General features: G+C 44.2%; 1 protein-coding gene across 1 annotated transcript in view; it reads right to left on the bottom strand.

Annotated features, from left to right (window-relative positions):
- Positions 1-16,604, bottom strand: part of LOC115373884 (RNA-binding motif, single-stranded-interacting protein 3) — a 143,794-nt gene extending 127,190 nt beyond the window's left edge. The window contains exon 1 of the mRNA XM_030072508.1: positions 15,566-16,604. Within this exon, the coding sequence (XP_029928368.1) occupies positions 15,566-15,640 (75 nt within the window). The 5' untranslated portion in view covers positions 15,641-16,604. The remainder of the gene's footprint in view (positions 1-15,565) is intronic.
- Between the last annotated feature and the right edge of the window lie 290 nt (positions 16,605-16,894).

Below are 16,894 nucleotides of genomic sequence, written 5' to 3'. Positions count from 1 at the left end.
TGGAGAAAAACGTCTTAGTGAAGCTTCTCTTTGTGCCTATTTTTTCCAGTTATATTGCTCTGCCCCACCCTAGCATACCCTGCTGACCTTTCATGACATTACAATATATAATGGATAAAACACTAGCTCATATTTGCATGCTGTTATGATTGTTGTTGTTGTTTCCCCTCCTGTGTTTACGTCAGCCATGAGAGAATGAGCAAGTGATGAAGGAGCTAACGAGGCAGTTTTGTTGTGAAGGTGTTCTGTTGGTGCAAAGTTAAGAAGAAGCAGTTTGACAGCGATTCAAGTCTTGTAATTTTGAAGGTAGTAATAAATGTGAGGTGAGCTCTGAGCTCCAGCAGTGCGTACAGTGCAGGTTCACTGGATATCCATCATGCTCTGCCTAAACTGGGCCCGCTGCTGTGTCCCGGTGACTGGGATAAAACTCCACAGAGGCACTATGGACAAAATCAAGTATCATATCAATGCTCGAATACCTTGATGTGACAATATTGTAAGAATGACTGCTGGTGCTTTCACAAGACATTTAAACAGAGGAGATTTTTCTAAACAATCATAAGTAATGTGGATATGATGACGAAGCGGGTAGAGGCAAAAAAAACAGAACAGCTACTGCAGAGGATTGCATCCCTTCCCAGTAATGCAGCCTTTAAAACCAGAAAATAACATAATGCCATAACATTTAGGACTAGGTATCGTCAAGTTCCTCGTGATAATACATATCATACATGGGCCAGCGTATGATTTGCACCATGATACAGTGCAATACTCAGAATTGACTGAAAATGTATCAGCAGGCCTTAAAACACAATCTGCTGCATAACACCTGGGTAGACAAATAAAACACAACATCCAATAAGAAAGGCGACAAACAGACTCAAAACACTTTAACTCAAAATACCAGTTCCTTCTTATCAAAGCAGAATTAGCACAATGATGATAAATGATCCATATCAATAGACAGGGGTAGAAAATGGACAGAATATTGCAAATATATTGTGATACTCGACTATATTGATTTTGTTGTTGTTGTTCAGCTCTAATCCTGATTTTAAAATGCTCAAAAAGCCAGATAGCCCGTCACATATCACGATCAATATAATTTCAATATACAGTATCACTCAGCCCTGCCATAGAGCATCACTTCCATGTTTCTCCTCCCTTTCTCTGTCTGACTCCACCCCGCATGTACCGGCCGTGTGTTCGACACGCGGCTTTGTCTCTCGGCTGAATAACAGATGTCCGTTACAGGAACGCATGGCCTTTTTTTTTTTTTTTTTTTTGGAAAATAAGCCCTCGGATCAATTTACTGCTGTGCAATAAGGATTTAGCTCCAGTAAACATACACAGTGTGGAAGCTTTATGGTGGCAAAAGGTGATTCTTTCTCAATGTGATGACCCAAGGAACGCCAAATATTTATCAACGTGGGAATAAATAAAAAAAAAAAAAACAAGTAATGACAGTATATTCTCTACTGGAAGAAAAAAAATGATTCACTTATTGTATGCAGGTGGTTCTCCCGGCCGACTGGCTGAGTGTCCCCATGCCATTGATTTCTCTTTGAGAAAGAGAGACGAGTGAGTGAGAGTTGTGCTGAGAGGATAATACTAGGGTTGGTTTTGGTAACAGTGCTACGGTTAGTATTTTCTTTCACAGCCGGAAACTGAATGCTCTTGTGCTGTACTCCAAGCATTCACTGCATCTAATCTGACAGTTGACAGTTGTGTGTGTGTGTGTGTGTGTGTGTGAGAGTGTGTGTGTGTGTGCGCCTCTTTGTGCCTATGAATACATTCATTTTATTACACACACAAACGCATCCGTATTATTTCTTCCTGTGCGCATGCAGATGTTTAAGGTCTAACAGATGAAACAGTGTAAATTTATGAAACAGCGGAGCCTCTAAAGCAGTGATGATCTGTGTGTAATAAATATGTGTTATGTCATGTGTTAAGTAACTACATCTGCGATGCGTGTTTGGAAAAATGACTCGTTCCCGTGTCCAGATTGAAAAAATTAAGTTTGCGTCGTCACACGGCTCCAGTCATTCTGGTATTTGGCATGTGAAACGCAGAAATCATCACACACTTTACTGTTAATAAACAGTTAGCGGTTACTCACGATGACAAGTCAGGACTAGCATTTCACTGTTTTTTTTTTTTTTTCCCTACATTGTGACAAGCGCCTGGCCATTTGAAAACTAATTTAGAAATGTCCCTTTTACTGTGTGTCTGCTTTTGCTTGTCGACCTCCCGTGAAACAACGATGATTTCGGCACAAAGGAGGCTTTTGGGCGATGATGGTGAATTTGTTAACATTTTAAAAGAGAGGTGGCCAGGGTGTCAAAATGTGTTGTCAGATAATGCACTGTCCCTTTATTTTTTCCTAAAATAAGGGACACGTTGGTCATATTGTTCCATGAAGCAGAGTGCCAGCCCGTTTCAAATCACCTCAAAGCACCGAAAACATATTTGTGAGGGACACATTGTAACATTTACTGAATAAGATGATGCTAGCATACTAAGGTGCTTTGGGAAATCCAGTGCAGCCCGGCCAAGTTAAACAATGCTGGAATGAGTCAGTCATCCTGAGTCATAGGTCAACCCAAAAACAGCACAAATGACAGCTGGAACCCCAGGAAATCTCTACAGCCAAAAACGTGCTGGCTTTAACGTCACTTCTCAGCGTTATTCGAATATTATTGATCCTAATGACGTTTATGAAGGAAAAACCTAAGATTGGCATCCACCGCTGCTGAGATAACACACATTCACTCACAGTAACTGTGCTGGTACATGCAAATGTGCACATTAAGTATGCAATATGTACATGGAATAAACAATTGTTCATGTGCATACAAAGAAGACAATGCCTTCCTGCAACACACACACACACACACACACACACACACACACACACACACACACACTCACAGACATGCAGTTAACCGCCTTTCAGGGTGTTAATCATTCATACAGGGGAGTAAAAGCAATGAAATATGCAGAACGTGCTGATGCACCATGTAGCCAAGTTCACTGTCTCCTTTCCTCTTTCAGTGGCTCAACAAGAAAGGAAGCGTGATGGGCAAGCTATGAGTGGCACTAACCGCACTGACCACTTAACTTTAAAACATAAAAATGAAAAAAGGCCAACCTGCGCTCCTTCCAAGGGCAGGGGAAAGAGTAGAGTAATAAAAACGTCGCCCCTTGTGAACCGTTCAGGGAGCAGTGGGTGGAGGTTAACTCTCTTACCTTGCGTACCTGCGGCAGCTGACAAACTTTACAGCTGCGGCCACAGTGTAGCAGCAAATGACGTCCTATTCTTCCTGTAAGTGTTTCAGTGTTTCATTTAGTCGGGAGCAGACGCCTAATGATGCCGACGCTAACTGCATCAAACACCTCGTCGGTAATCAGCGAGCCTCCGCCGCCGCTCTTCGCCGGGAGAGCGGCAGAATGCGTGCTCAATATTTGAACGAGCAAGAGGGCGCTTGACTTGTCTTATTTCACAAGCGGCGTTACCACTTTTGAAGCTGTTACTTTGTCTGTTCGAATTAAATCAAGCGCACCTCCAGGAGTTCAAATATTTAAAACCTTTTTTTTTTTTTTTTCAAATGTTATTTTTACCCTCGTTTGTCAGTCTCCTCCACATGGAGATTAACATACAAAGACAGTTCTGCAAATCACTTTGCCAATGAACTGTTAGAGTGGGAGACTGCCTTGCCTTTAAGCGGTGGGGTGTCTGGATGGTGGGGGGAGCGTGTGGGGCGGGGGGAGTCGGGGGGGGTAGACTATTCAGTCAGTCAGCTTCCCACTGACAGAGACTGCAAGGTGTAAGTCTATTAAAAAACACTATTCTGCAGCATTTTCTGGTGAACTTCCACTTCGGGTGGAACATGCATGTAAAAACTGTGACTTTTACAATTCAATGCAATAGCATGAGTGGAGTGCACTACTGTGTGCTGCTGAGGTGTAAGTGCCCTTTTCAATGCTCACAGTGCACTTACAGCAGTCATTGTGGTTGTGGTTGTGCTGCTAATGCTGTCGCATTACAGTATGGCTGCACCGCATACAATACTAAGAACACCAGAATAGACTCATGTGCACCTACACTTTCAAGTGTCTTTATGTTGTCACACAAGTTCTAGTTCTCACACACACACACACACACACACAGAGTACAGAGTGTGTTGAAAGGCCAGGCAGTACAGCAGGCCTCAGTAGTGCAGTGTGTGCCAGCCTAATCTAGTCAGGCCTTTTATCCCTCTCCTCCCTCCACTTCCACTTAAATCAACACTTCACTGAGAGCTACAAAGCTAGTTTGCACCCCGACACACACGTACGCAAGTCCGCACGCACGCACGCACACACACACACACACACACACACACACACACACACACACACTTTTCTTCCTCCATTGTTACTCTCTGTTTATCTCTCACTTTAGCTCTCCCTCCTCATCTCTCTCTCACACACGCACAGAAACCCACATCTAACACATGCACACACACACACGCACACACGCACGCACACCAAATACCACAACATACTTGCACACGCAAGCATACAAACACACGCACACACAACTTTGACAAAGGCTGGCAGTCTCTGAGGAGAGGCAGCAGTGTGAATGAATAGAACAGTGTAGCTTAACAATCTGTGTCCAGTGAACCGAGCGCGCCAGTGACCAGGGAGAGGATGACAGTGCTCTGTGAGCTGCTAGCCCAGTTAAGTAGCTATGTACTAGAAGCAAAGTGTGGCTATAAAGTGGTGGTCATTATAGAGGCCTGAGCTCAATATACACTAAAGTGCGAGTACAGGATTTGTGAAGCCGTTCCTCTTAGGGAGTGAGCGGGGCAGCAGAAGTGGGTCTTGTGCAGTTTTCATATATGTTCATAAGAGTTCCTTTATTTTTGGCTCTGTGTTGTGTAATACTGAAAAAAATGGGGATGCCATTGGATGCCATTCACTACAAAAGTAAAAATATACACAAACTCATACACATTAGGGGTGTAATGGTTCAATAAAGCCACGGTTTGATTTGTATTGCAGTTTTTCGGTTTTGATTTGTTTTGTTTTTTTACATTAGAGAGACAAAGAAACATTATTATTTCTAATGCTTTCTGTATTTTGTCTTGTTTGCAAAAGTAACATTTTTGCAAATTGAGATTTAGGATAATCAACAATATTCTCTCAAAGGCAAAAATCTACTTGGACTGTGTAAAACAAACATAAATACTTTCAGTATATTCAATAATTCGCCAGCTAAGTGTGTGGTTATATGGCTCTCATGCAACAGATGTATTTGTAACACTGCACTTTGTGGGGTGTTTGTGTATCGAACAGTTGTGTTTTTTACAGTCCCCCCACAGGCGCTCGACCTCTTTAAAAGGTCCTGCAGAGGAAATATAAACAGCTCACTATCAAGTGTCATTAGCGACCATTCAATTTGGACATGCTCCCTGCAATCAGCACCCAGCCTCTGTTTGGACTGCCTCACACATGCACACACATGTACACACACACACACACACACACACACACAGCTCTGATAAAAGCATGAGAGCTCAGTAAAGCAATTTGACTGGGGCCCAACCAAAGGAGTGTTTTCACAGGATAATCCCAGGCTGGGGCTGCAGGGGTTGTATGTGCATGTGTGTGTGTTCTGTCAAAACTGTTATTCTCCAAAAACAATGTATGAGCAATTTAATCTCACCAATTTGAATCTCTTTGTCAGTGCTCAAATATGCCATCTACACAATTTCATATCAAGCCAGTAATTTTGTATCTGAAGTGCAATATCTACTTCACATTTCTGCCAATCTTTTTCGAAAGCAATCAGTCGTATTTTAGAACTCCAACTTCACTCTTCCTCCCTTTAAATAAATAAACGAATAAATAAATAAAGTGGAATTTCAATTAGATGTTGTAAAATCTTTAGTGCCCCTGCATGATTTGAAAATGCTTTGTTGGAATGTAAAATTTGAGGAAATTGTAGTAAAGGTGGCCAAACATTCAAAATCACGAGTCTTTTAAAGGGGCTCTGTGTGAAATTCTGAAGGTATTTTGAGGTGAGGACCCTTTAGATTCAGCTGACAAAAAGCATGCAATAGGTAATTTGATGGCTGGGTCTACATGATTTTTACTGTCAGACCAACTCACTGGCAAATGATGTGCTTATTACATGTTTTTTGGCCCCATTGCAATTTTGCGTACTGCACCTTTAACCTTTATATCAGGGCCCCTATAGACAAGTTTATGAGCCGTTTCCGCTCTACTTCCTAAACTCCTCCCATCGATGCAATCCATTTCCGTTTTCGCGTGCTGGTTTGTTTTTAGCCACAGACATACATAGGTTTTTAGCTAGCTAGCTCTGTCCTGCCGACGAAAGGAAATTAAAGATCGATACTTAAAAAAAAAAAAAAAAAAAAAAAAAAAAAGTGGGTCGGGAACGACGTGTGCGGTAGTGTGCTGGCCTAGTTAACCTGAAGAGTCCACTGATCAGAGAGCCTTGTGAGGTTTAGAATTTTGCCTTGTGTCCCTGTCTATCAGCACCCAGCCATGTTGTTCATTAAATACAGATAAACACAACAAATACTGTGTGCATTGTAGTTTTTAATATTATATATGAATATTTTTATAGTGATGTAATTATGTGGGCTGCTTCTGTATTTTACGGTTTAATACCTGTTAGGATTAAACACGTTCTCTTTCTTGTTGAAGCCATTTGTTTAGTTTCCTCAAAGCAATTCATTCATCCAGTGTTATTAATGTACAGCATGAGCTTACTATGAATGATGAACTGTGTTAAAAGAAACTGTTACACTAAGGAACATAAGGCCTAGCATTCATGATCGTAGCTCAGTGCAATAATGAAATGAAATTCCATTTTTACATTTACATAAACTTTTATTTTCACACAAACAGTCAAGGTGGTTGAATCGTGTTCCCATTGTAAGGACATAATTATTAAAATTGAAACCTCACGAGCAGCGAGCTACATGTCCAGACGAAGCTGCGTTAGCATGGAAGTTTGTTTACACCGGCATACGCTGCGCAAACCACTTCCGGCGGAAATGAAGTGCATTTTTGTAGGGTAATGGCGCCCCCCAGGATTTGGCGCGTAAACTTGTCTATAGGGCAAATCAATTCAAGTAAGGGTCCACAGCGTAATGAAAGCCAACTCGGCAGTCCAGGATGTGAAAAAGTTCGAAAACCCCTGAGGTCAGGCACGACTGAGGTGAGGAGCGTGCACCTGTGTGCCTCGAGGTTTCGCACAAATGTGAGGAAATTTTTTTTTTTTTTTTTTGTCTCGCCATGCTCATGTAAAACCAACAGCTGGATGCCTCACGCTCAGGCATGTTCTCTGAGGCTCGCTGAGGGGCATTCTGGGAAGTACGGGAAATCACTAGCTGAAGTTGAAGTAGATGAGACAGATTGAGGGAAAGTAGGAACGCCAAAAAAAAAAAAAAAAAAAAAAAGTCAATGGTAACACTTCATCACAAAATCACTGCAAATCCAATATGCAATGCAAACACATAAAAACAGCACGCAAGAAATATTACAGATCAAAGATAGAGAACAGACTAAGGGCGTCCAAGCGTGGGTTTTTACTTTATTGTTGAGAGAGCTTGAGCTTGAGAGAGACGGATAGCGGGGGAAAAAGCGCAACAGAGACAAAGAGGGATCAGGGCGAGAGTGAGAGACAGAGGGAAATGGAGGGAAGCAAGAGCTAAGTAGGATAAGGAACAACATGCGAGGGGAAAATCCCTCAGGCCATTCTTTCAATTATCTCTCCGGTCCCTGGTGTAGGGATCGCTCGCCCACCAACACACACACCCACACACACCCACCAGGGAATACGCACGGTGAATGAAAAATAAGGATACTGAAAAACACTGATTAAAATCTCAAGCGGATAGTTGTAGTATAAATCAGTCTTTTTCATGCACGGCATAGACACAAATAATGATAGTCTTTAAGTGTCAGGCTGGAAAGCAAACCAAAGATTTCATTAGCACAATTGAGAAATCGGCCTTTTGGATTTCTGAAAGAATGTTTGCATGGCTTATTTTTTCCCCTCTTGCTTCTATTCTTGTCTAACATGAATATTTGCAGCTTCTGGGCTCTGATATATAATGAAAGAAAATAATGTAATAACGGCACATTAGACTCATTATTCTGTGTCACGGTCCATTACGCTGTATGTTGGAGCCATGGGTCACGGGTGGGGTTCCTCACGCAGGTACTACCCATCTGGCAAATGTGACATCCTCTGTGGGTTTAGTAATGCTATTAATGCTAAATCTTGAAGACTTGATTTTACAGATAGCACTATTTCAGATTATGTATTTTGCACGCCCTTCATTTGTTTTTTACAGGTTGCAAGACACATAAAGCACGGAGACAGTGATCTACACGTCGCCATTAAAACCTGGGTGACTCTCCCTCGCCTTCCTGAACTACAGCTGGCTTCACAACCAGGGGCCAGACATACACTACATACCGCGCACTCAGTGCTACACACCCCTGCGTGCACACAGACACAATTAAAACAGCTAGAGGTTGTGATCTTTGTCTCCACCTTTATATCGCGCCAATAAAGTGTGTCAGGCATTTAAGTGCAGGGCCTTAAAAGCCGGCGTGCTGATAGCCAACGCCGAGGGGCCGGAGCCGTTCATCTCAGGGAGCTGTGACAGCAGCGGGGAGCCTTGGACATATTTCAAGCCTGTATGTTTCAGTCGTCGCTTCCTGTAAGTAAATTTAGCGATGAGCGCGATTTGCCAAAACATCTGCTTATTGACTGGAACTGTGTTTGTTGCCAGACGATATTAGATTATTGGACGTTCTATCAGGAAGCGTTGGGGACTATCGGAGCCCTCAGCAATTTCCGCGGTATAACTGTTTGAGGTAGAGGGCTCTGACAGAGGCTTTTAAGAGGCAGAGAATCCATTAGACATAGGTCGCTACAAAGTGGCCAACTATTAAAAATGCAGCAGCACCATTATTCCCTGACCCAGCTCACAACTCCTGTCTCCTTCGCTGTATCGCTCTCTTTCTTCCTCTCCGGATCTCCATCTTTCTTATTCAGCGGGAGGAATTCTCTTTGCCGTGGCCACCTATTCTCCGTTTGATCTATTTTATAGCCACTTCTTCTCCACGTCCTTTTTCTCCTCAATTCTTGTTTCTCTCTAATCCTCCTCCACCTATGTTCTATTTCAAAACCGGCAAGGGCGAGCCTCCCTCACCCCTCCCTCGCCCCTCCCCCCCCTCCAGCCCCATGCATGTTGCTGACCCACTCGAGCTTTTTCCTCTCCTATTCAATATAAGTGAGGCATCGGTCAGCGTCTGCTACTGTACCGGGACAAGAATAGAACAGCCCACGGAGAATAATAAATGGACATATATGGGTGGTTAGGAGAGTCCCTTTTAAGCAGTAAAACTACCCAGGCCCGGCAAAGTGAACAGATGGTAGGAGAGAGGGAGAGAGAGCCCAGAACACAGTGGGTGAGAGGCTGAAAAAGACAAGAGAGAGGCAGAGAGAAATTAGGAGAGGGAGGGAGGGAGAGGATGGGGTAGGGCACTGCAACAGGGTAACATACGGCCACTCTCTATTCTTTAAATTGGCATGTAACGCTATCAAGAGCAGATCTGGTGTCCAAACAGAATGGCCGGACTTTAAACAAGTAGATGATAATATTGCCGTCGAGCCACGGCTGACGCAGGCAGGAGGATGTGAGAAGAAGCAGGAAAAGAAAGCATGCTGCGCTCTAAACCCACTGCCCTCCGTTTACTTTGAACACACACACACACACCTACACACTGTTCATTTTCTGTACGTGTGTGTGATGTGCGCTGCATAATTTATGACTAACATTTTTACCGAGGTGCAGTACTTTATGTTTAGCAGGGAGAGGAAGTGAATAAGGAAGGAAGGTAAGAAGGAAAGATGGAAGGAAGGGAAGAAACAATCAGCGGATGAATGAATGACTTTTGTGTGTATCCGCATGTTTATGCATTGGATGTGGTCGTGTTGCTGTGTGTCCCCCCCTTTCTCTTTTGCCTTTATGATATTTACCCATCACTGACCACTGACCGCATTTATCTCCCTCATAAGAGAGACTAATTGAATGTGAAAAGCTCATTTTTGAAGGGATGGAATATTCTATTTAGATGTCCGGGCGTGTCCGCATGTGTCATTACTTTGATATCAGCTGAATGTTGTTTCTCATTACCCTAATTAAAGCTCCTCGTGTGCCGCTGAGCATATTAGCACGCTGATCTGCAGTGAACTAATGATCGGCTGGTTGATAATGTGAGTGTGCGGCGTGTTTTTCAGCCAAATCCTGAGCTCTTCCTCTCATCTGACTCTCAGTGATTATTATCAAAGATTCTCATCCTCAGTCAATCATCCTCAGCGGCAAAATGGATGAAAAAAAAAAAAAAAAAGAAAAAAAGAATGGCTTTACATACAAAAGCAGTGCAGTCTTACTGAGGCACATGCTCACATTTATGCGTAGACATGAACATGTTAAAATCGTGGATGCCCTCATGCGTGCGTGCGTGTGTACATGCACTTGCAGAAAGTCCAAGGGCAGCACTGACGTCCCTTGAGTCATTTTTGAGAGAAGAGACATAAAGGCATAAGAGGAGGTTGACATCAGCTGACATGGACAAAATGGTATCTGAACAGTTGTGATCAGGGTAAGATAAGGATGAGGAGTTCTTCATTTATCTCCGTGAGTAAGTGCTTGTTCTTCGTGTAGTTAGTCCAATTGTGGTGGTGTTTTAATCATATTTAAAATAAAGAATGGAGCATGTAATTCTGCAACCCTTGCGTCAATGAAATGCTTTCAAAACCAGTTGGATGAACTGAAAAAAATAAATAAAAAAATAAATAATAAATACATGATTGTCAGGCTAAAAATAAGGTTGTTTTTCTTAGTTCTTGAAAAGCTGACATTTTGGAGAAGGCGAGGTTTTCACTCGGCAGCAGCGGTGTGTGTTGCCTTCCACATTTGTCAAAAAAAAAATGCAACATGTTGGATTTTGTCATTATTGCTGTGAAATTAGCTGTGATGACACATTCCACCACCGACACAGGGGAAAAAAAAAAAAAGAGAAAAAAAAAACACTCAGCTGTCACAGTTACAAACAGTCGTCGCAATAATCTTCTTTTGTACTTTCATTTGGTCCAATTAGGGATTTCACAGACTTGATTTGACAGACTTGACTAAGAATATGCAAGAAAACGCTTCCAGGACATTGTTAAATCACGCGTCCTAAGCAGCATGGCGGGCATCGTACAGTATGCAAAGTGAAAGCGGCTCACGGCGGCAGTTAGGGAAAATCCTACTTTTGAGGAAAAGAGATTAGACTTTAGAAGAACTATAGCGCTGCGGTATAAATTTTTCGGGGGGGGTAAAGTCCCTCCGCCATACCCCGTGGTTAAACTTTAACAAATGACACAAGGAACACAACAATGCAGCTGCACTTGAGCATTAACCCGCCCATCCGACCCCCTCAGACCCTCTTACAGCCATGATTAAGGGCCACTAGGCTCACATAAGAGGCCGCACAGTCCCTCCCCACCCCCCACCCCCCCGCTAATGTACACTAACTGTACCTATAGCCCATTATAGAGCCAGGGAGAAACCCATTCTGTGTTTAATAGCCACACATTTACACACACTCTGTCATCTGGCTGGGTATTGTTAGTTTAAGCTAGTCATTTCTTAACTGCCTGTGTGTGAAGGCGGTGTACGTATGTGTGAGTGTCGGTGTGTGTGTGTGTGTATGTGCCTGTTTAAATAAGGCCATTGTAAGGCATAGAAGGTAGCGCGGCTGCACTAACAATACGAGTTCACACACGTGCACACACGCACACGCACATGATTGATTTCCGCAGGAGGAGAGCCTCCACTCTCTGGAATCAAGATTAATAAGAGGCCATTTACAACTCCAATCAGATCAGTGAGCAAGAGCGAGAGAGAGAGAGAGAGAGAGAGACAGACAGAGAGTGTGTGTGTGTGAGAGAGAGAGAGAGACACAGACAACAAACCCAGCATCTCACAGCTTTTGTCCATTGCACACCAACCAGAAAAGGGCCCAACAGCCACCCACATAACATTCACACACACATACATGCGCACACACACACACAGACACACACACGTGCACACATACTTACACACAGAGAAAGGCATATAAATGCACACACACACAGATATTCCATATTTTGAGGACACAGAGAGCAGAGCAGGCAGATCAAACGCTAGCCTGTTGTCAAGGTCCATATAGATGTATAACTGAGCTATTCTGCAGGGCCTCAGACACACACACACACACACACACACACACACACACACACACACACACACACACACACACAGAGCTGTTCTTCTGGGACCCGGAGAGCTTTAATGACAGCAAGCTGCACTGAGAAGAGGTCAGGGAGGGGAGTCACCGTTCAGAGACCACACACACACACACACACACACACACACACACAATTCACAAGCACGTCTACACATAGAGTCACACACATACACACATGCAAATGCGCAAATAAATACCAAGACAAGTTCACACACACACATGCACGCAAAGTTTATGGGGCTATGTACAGTCACACATCCATGGACACAATGCAGACATGCAGATATCGTCTGCACATGTATGTGTATATGGACACCCACTCTCACACACACACACACACACACACACGCAAACACACACAACCCCACAAACACACCCGCACACATATGCAGGCACAGCCGAAAGGGAGCACTGGGGGAAGGTAGGATCCAATTTGATTTGACCTTGACAGCAGAGGGAGGGAGAACTGGTGGGAGGGATGGAGGGATGGATGGAGTGTAAGGAATGGAGTGATGGTTTGGGCCAGATGCCTGTTGCAGATACTTGAGAGAAATGAGATGACCTTGAACTGATGGAGATAAATAATAGAACAAGAGACAGAGATATGACACGATCTGCGCGCAGAGAACGCCGTGGGGAACGCCAAAACGGCAAGTTTCGTTTTAAAACGTGACGGCAGGATTCTGCATCAGAGCTTATGTGTGCATGCGATGTAATATGTTCCTAAACAACTTGACAAAACACACGCTGGATTATGTTGGATCCTACTGGATTCACTGACAGGGCCAGTAAGGACTGCAGCTTTATTATTACTACAAAATAGGATTAGTTTTTTTGTGCATTTTACACCCAATGGCATCAAAACAGTTTCCCACAAGCATAATTATGTAGTGTCAATGTCGTCACTAAATTAAAGATGAAAAAATAATTACAATTTTTTGCATTATTTAATAATAAATAAGTTTAGTAGAATTTGTGATCTGTGCTGATGAAAATATGATGAACAAATACCACTATACGTTGGAGACAGCTCAAATATCTAGCCTTGGAAAAAAGTTTTCTTAAAAGAGAACTGAGAGAGAGATACAAGAAACATAAATTCTATCATCCAGCCATACACACATTTATTCTTGCAGATTAGCAAAAAAAAAAACCAAAAAAAACAAAAGCATGCTTATCACTGGAGACTTTTATTCTAACCAAATCACAGACGTGCATTAAGTGAGTGCAGCGCCTGTTTGTTCGTCTTGACAACATTCCTAAAAACACCAGACAGCTCCCAGATGTGAACGTGTGCAGCTGCCAGATCAGCCGATAAATTGGTGAACGTCTCCACGTTGCAAATTTAATCTAAATGTGTCTAGCTGCACATTAGCTATGTAACAGCTACAGATTAGCAGGGACTATTCTCTTCTCGTGTGCTGCTCAAGAGAAGAAGATACAGATGTAAGCCACATAAAATGTTTTGATTTTGCTAAATAAAACCACACGTCTCTTTAGTCTGAGTAGATAGATAGATCGATTTATTTATGGATTAAGACGAATAAAACAGCAATCCATCGGATGACATGCAAAAGTACAAAACTTATTTCCAGCATGGTCCTTGGTGTTACATACAAGAAACAAAATAGACAAGACACAGACAAAGTCAAGACAGAGGTCATTGAGTAATTGATAAACACAATGAGCGCTTTTAAAAACGATGTGCACATTTACAGTGTCATTATGGCCAAACTGTACGATTGTCTGCCGTCGCCAACAGCCTCACCAAAGTGTACGTTGGTGTTAGCTGAACTTGGACTGTGTTGTTGCCACGTTAACCGCCGCGTTAAAAATGCCTCGACGTGGGTTAAAGCCGTGCAGCTGTTCACCGGCAAATGTGTCATTTTTCAATCGGGCCCTGCAGTTTGTGTGCTGGGTTGCAGCTGAGCACATCCTCGGAGCGCAGAAATAACGCTCACCTGTTCTTCCCACTCTTTTTGTTGATGAAACAGAGGTCCTCCAAAACAGCTTGATCTTTCCATATATATTCCCACCGTCATCCCACTCACACTTTTTTTTTTTTTTTTATCTTCGCCTCTCTCTCTCTCTCTCGCCATTTCTCTTGACGACTGACATGTACGTATTTGCACGGCGTTGCCACAAACCTGCCAACTCCTCACGCTTACTATCATAGGAGGCGAAGAACACAAATGAATCAGCACAGACAAAAGGGGGACGGCGGGCCTCGTGATATGATGCATGAGCAATCAATCAGGTCTTAGCAATCCATTTTCCTCTTCTTGGTGGTAGGAGCCTCAGGATGAAAAATACTATCATCTGTGTGTGTGTGTGTGTGTGTGCTATGTGTGAATAAGAGATGGAGAGTGAAATAGAAAGAACAAAGAAAGAAAACCATGTCCCACTCAGCTCAGTTTTCTCCACCCTCAGATCACCAGGGCAGAGGATCAGGTTCCATCAGCCGTGTTTACATGGCGCTATCACGAGCTAATATGGGATGGGACCGACACAGAGGAAGACAGACCATTCATTTGCACTGATACTGATAGATGCGTGTACATCCATTTGAAGATATGCCTGTGTGTGTGTGTGTGTGGGAGAGAGAGAGAGAAAACAAGGAGTGGAGGAAGGGTGGGCCTCATGCCCTGAACTTGAACTTGGAGTTGGTGGGGTCGGTGCGGAGGGAGGGGGGGGTATCAAGCCTCCGTCAGGAGTGGAAGGAGAAGGAAAAGACCCGACTGAGTGACACCAATATCTGGAGACTGCGGGGGGTAAAGGGGAAAGGCTGCTGTTGACCCAAAACCAGCACATCTGGGTCTTACCTCGGCTCAGGAAACCATAATCGGGCCAATTTAAGGTCCCGGTCCACAACTTCAGAAGGACTATGCACTTTGGGCATAAATTCAGCAAGTCCACGTATCACTTAAACCACTGGCAAATGCTCATTTCAATATGATTTCCAATGTTTGGCACCAACCGGGAAGGAGAGGTAAAGCAGAGAAGAGAGGAGGAAGGCTGAGACAGAGGTAGGATCTGTGGTTCACTGAAGGAGCACTCGAAGATGCTTTGGAAGGGGTTACAGCATAAAGTGATGCACATCCCTAATGCCCATTAATGTGTTTTTTTTTGCCTTTGAGGTAGAGCAAAGGGGTAAAATTAGGTAATGTATGAAAACCATGCAGCCTACCTTGGTCTGGAGATACTGAGGGTAGTAGTAGGTGTACTGGGGGTACATTGGCTGCTGCTCCAAACGTTTTCCCATGTAGCTGGAATCCAATTCAAGGTCCTGGAGGCTGGAGGGAGAAGCTCGCAGGTCGGGGTACGGTCGCACCGAGGGGCCGGCCCGGATCCTTCGGACGTCCGTTTCCAAGAGTCGAGGATACGACGCGCGAGAGAGAGAGAGAGAGAGACAGAGCGCTCTCCTGTCACTGAGGTGCGTGATAAAGGGACTGATGAATGAATGGATAGAGGGACGGACGGCTGCCGGGATCACTGTCTCTCAGTCTCTCGGTCTGTCTTGCGTCTCTGGGGCGCACGAGGGGAACCTCACAGAACCATTCCGTCCGGGAGGAGAGAGGGAAAGGGAATCCGGGGGAGGCGGCAAAAGCGGGGCAAGAGAGGGAGAGAAAAGGAGGTGGTGGGGAAGGGAAGGGAAGGAAGATATGAAAAGATAGTAGGAGGTAATACAGGAAGCGACAGGGGTGTGTGTGTGTGTGTGTGTGTATGGGGGGGTCGGGTGGGGGTTGAGCGGCAGGAGGGGAAGAAGGGTAAAAGGAGAGGAAAGAAGAGGAGGATGAGAAGGAGGAGAAAGGGATGGATGGATGGGGTCTGGTTGCCGGTTCCCTGCACTCTCTGCTCTAAAAATCTGACTCACTCTCGTTCTTCTCTGTTGCCCTGAACATGCCCCTCAATTCGCCTTCCAACGTTTCTTTCTCTCTCTCACTCTCTCTCTCTCTCTTTCTCACACAAGATGAGACCCTGATCCCACCGGAGGCTCGGCTGTATCCTGTAGAACACGCGCTGTCCTCTGCTGTATCCTCAAAAGACAGTGAAATCAGCGATGAACTCAACACACGGATGTGGAGCTGGAGAGAAGAAGAGGAGGAGGAGGAGGAAGAGGAGGAGGAGGAGGAGGAGAGAGGGTGGTCTGGAAGCTGGAGCTGTGTCTGCCTTTTCTCTCTCTCTCTCTCACTCTCTCTCTCTCTCTCACTCCCTCCCTCTTTTGTTAAGCTCCAGGGATAGATAGGTAGATATCGGTGTGGAGCCCGGCACGGAGGATGAGCGCAAGAAAAAAGAAAAAAAAAAAGAAAGAAAAAGAAAAAGCAGCAGCAGCAGCAGCCTGGGTAAAAGTCCTCTTGCCCACGAAGAAGATAGCCTTATCCAAATGCACACACACACACACAGGAAAATCCCTTCTGATCCACAAGGTGCCTCCTCCAACTCTCTTCCCCTTTCTTCTCTTCCCCTCTGCGATCCCTCTCTTTCTTCTCAAGCTCTCTCCCTGATGGCTTGCTTC

This window comes from Myripristis murdjan, chromosome 16 (assembly GCF_902150065.1).
Source record: "Myripristis murdjan chromosome 16, fMyrMur1.1, whole genome shotgun sequence".
NCBI lineage: Eukaryota > Metazoa > Chordata > Actinopteri > Holocentriformes > Holocentridae > Myripristis > Myripristis murdjan.
This window is presented reverse-complemented; position numbering and strand designations above follow the sequence as displayed.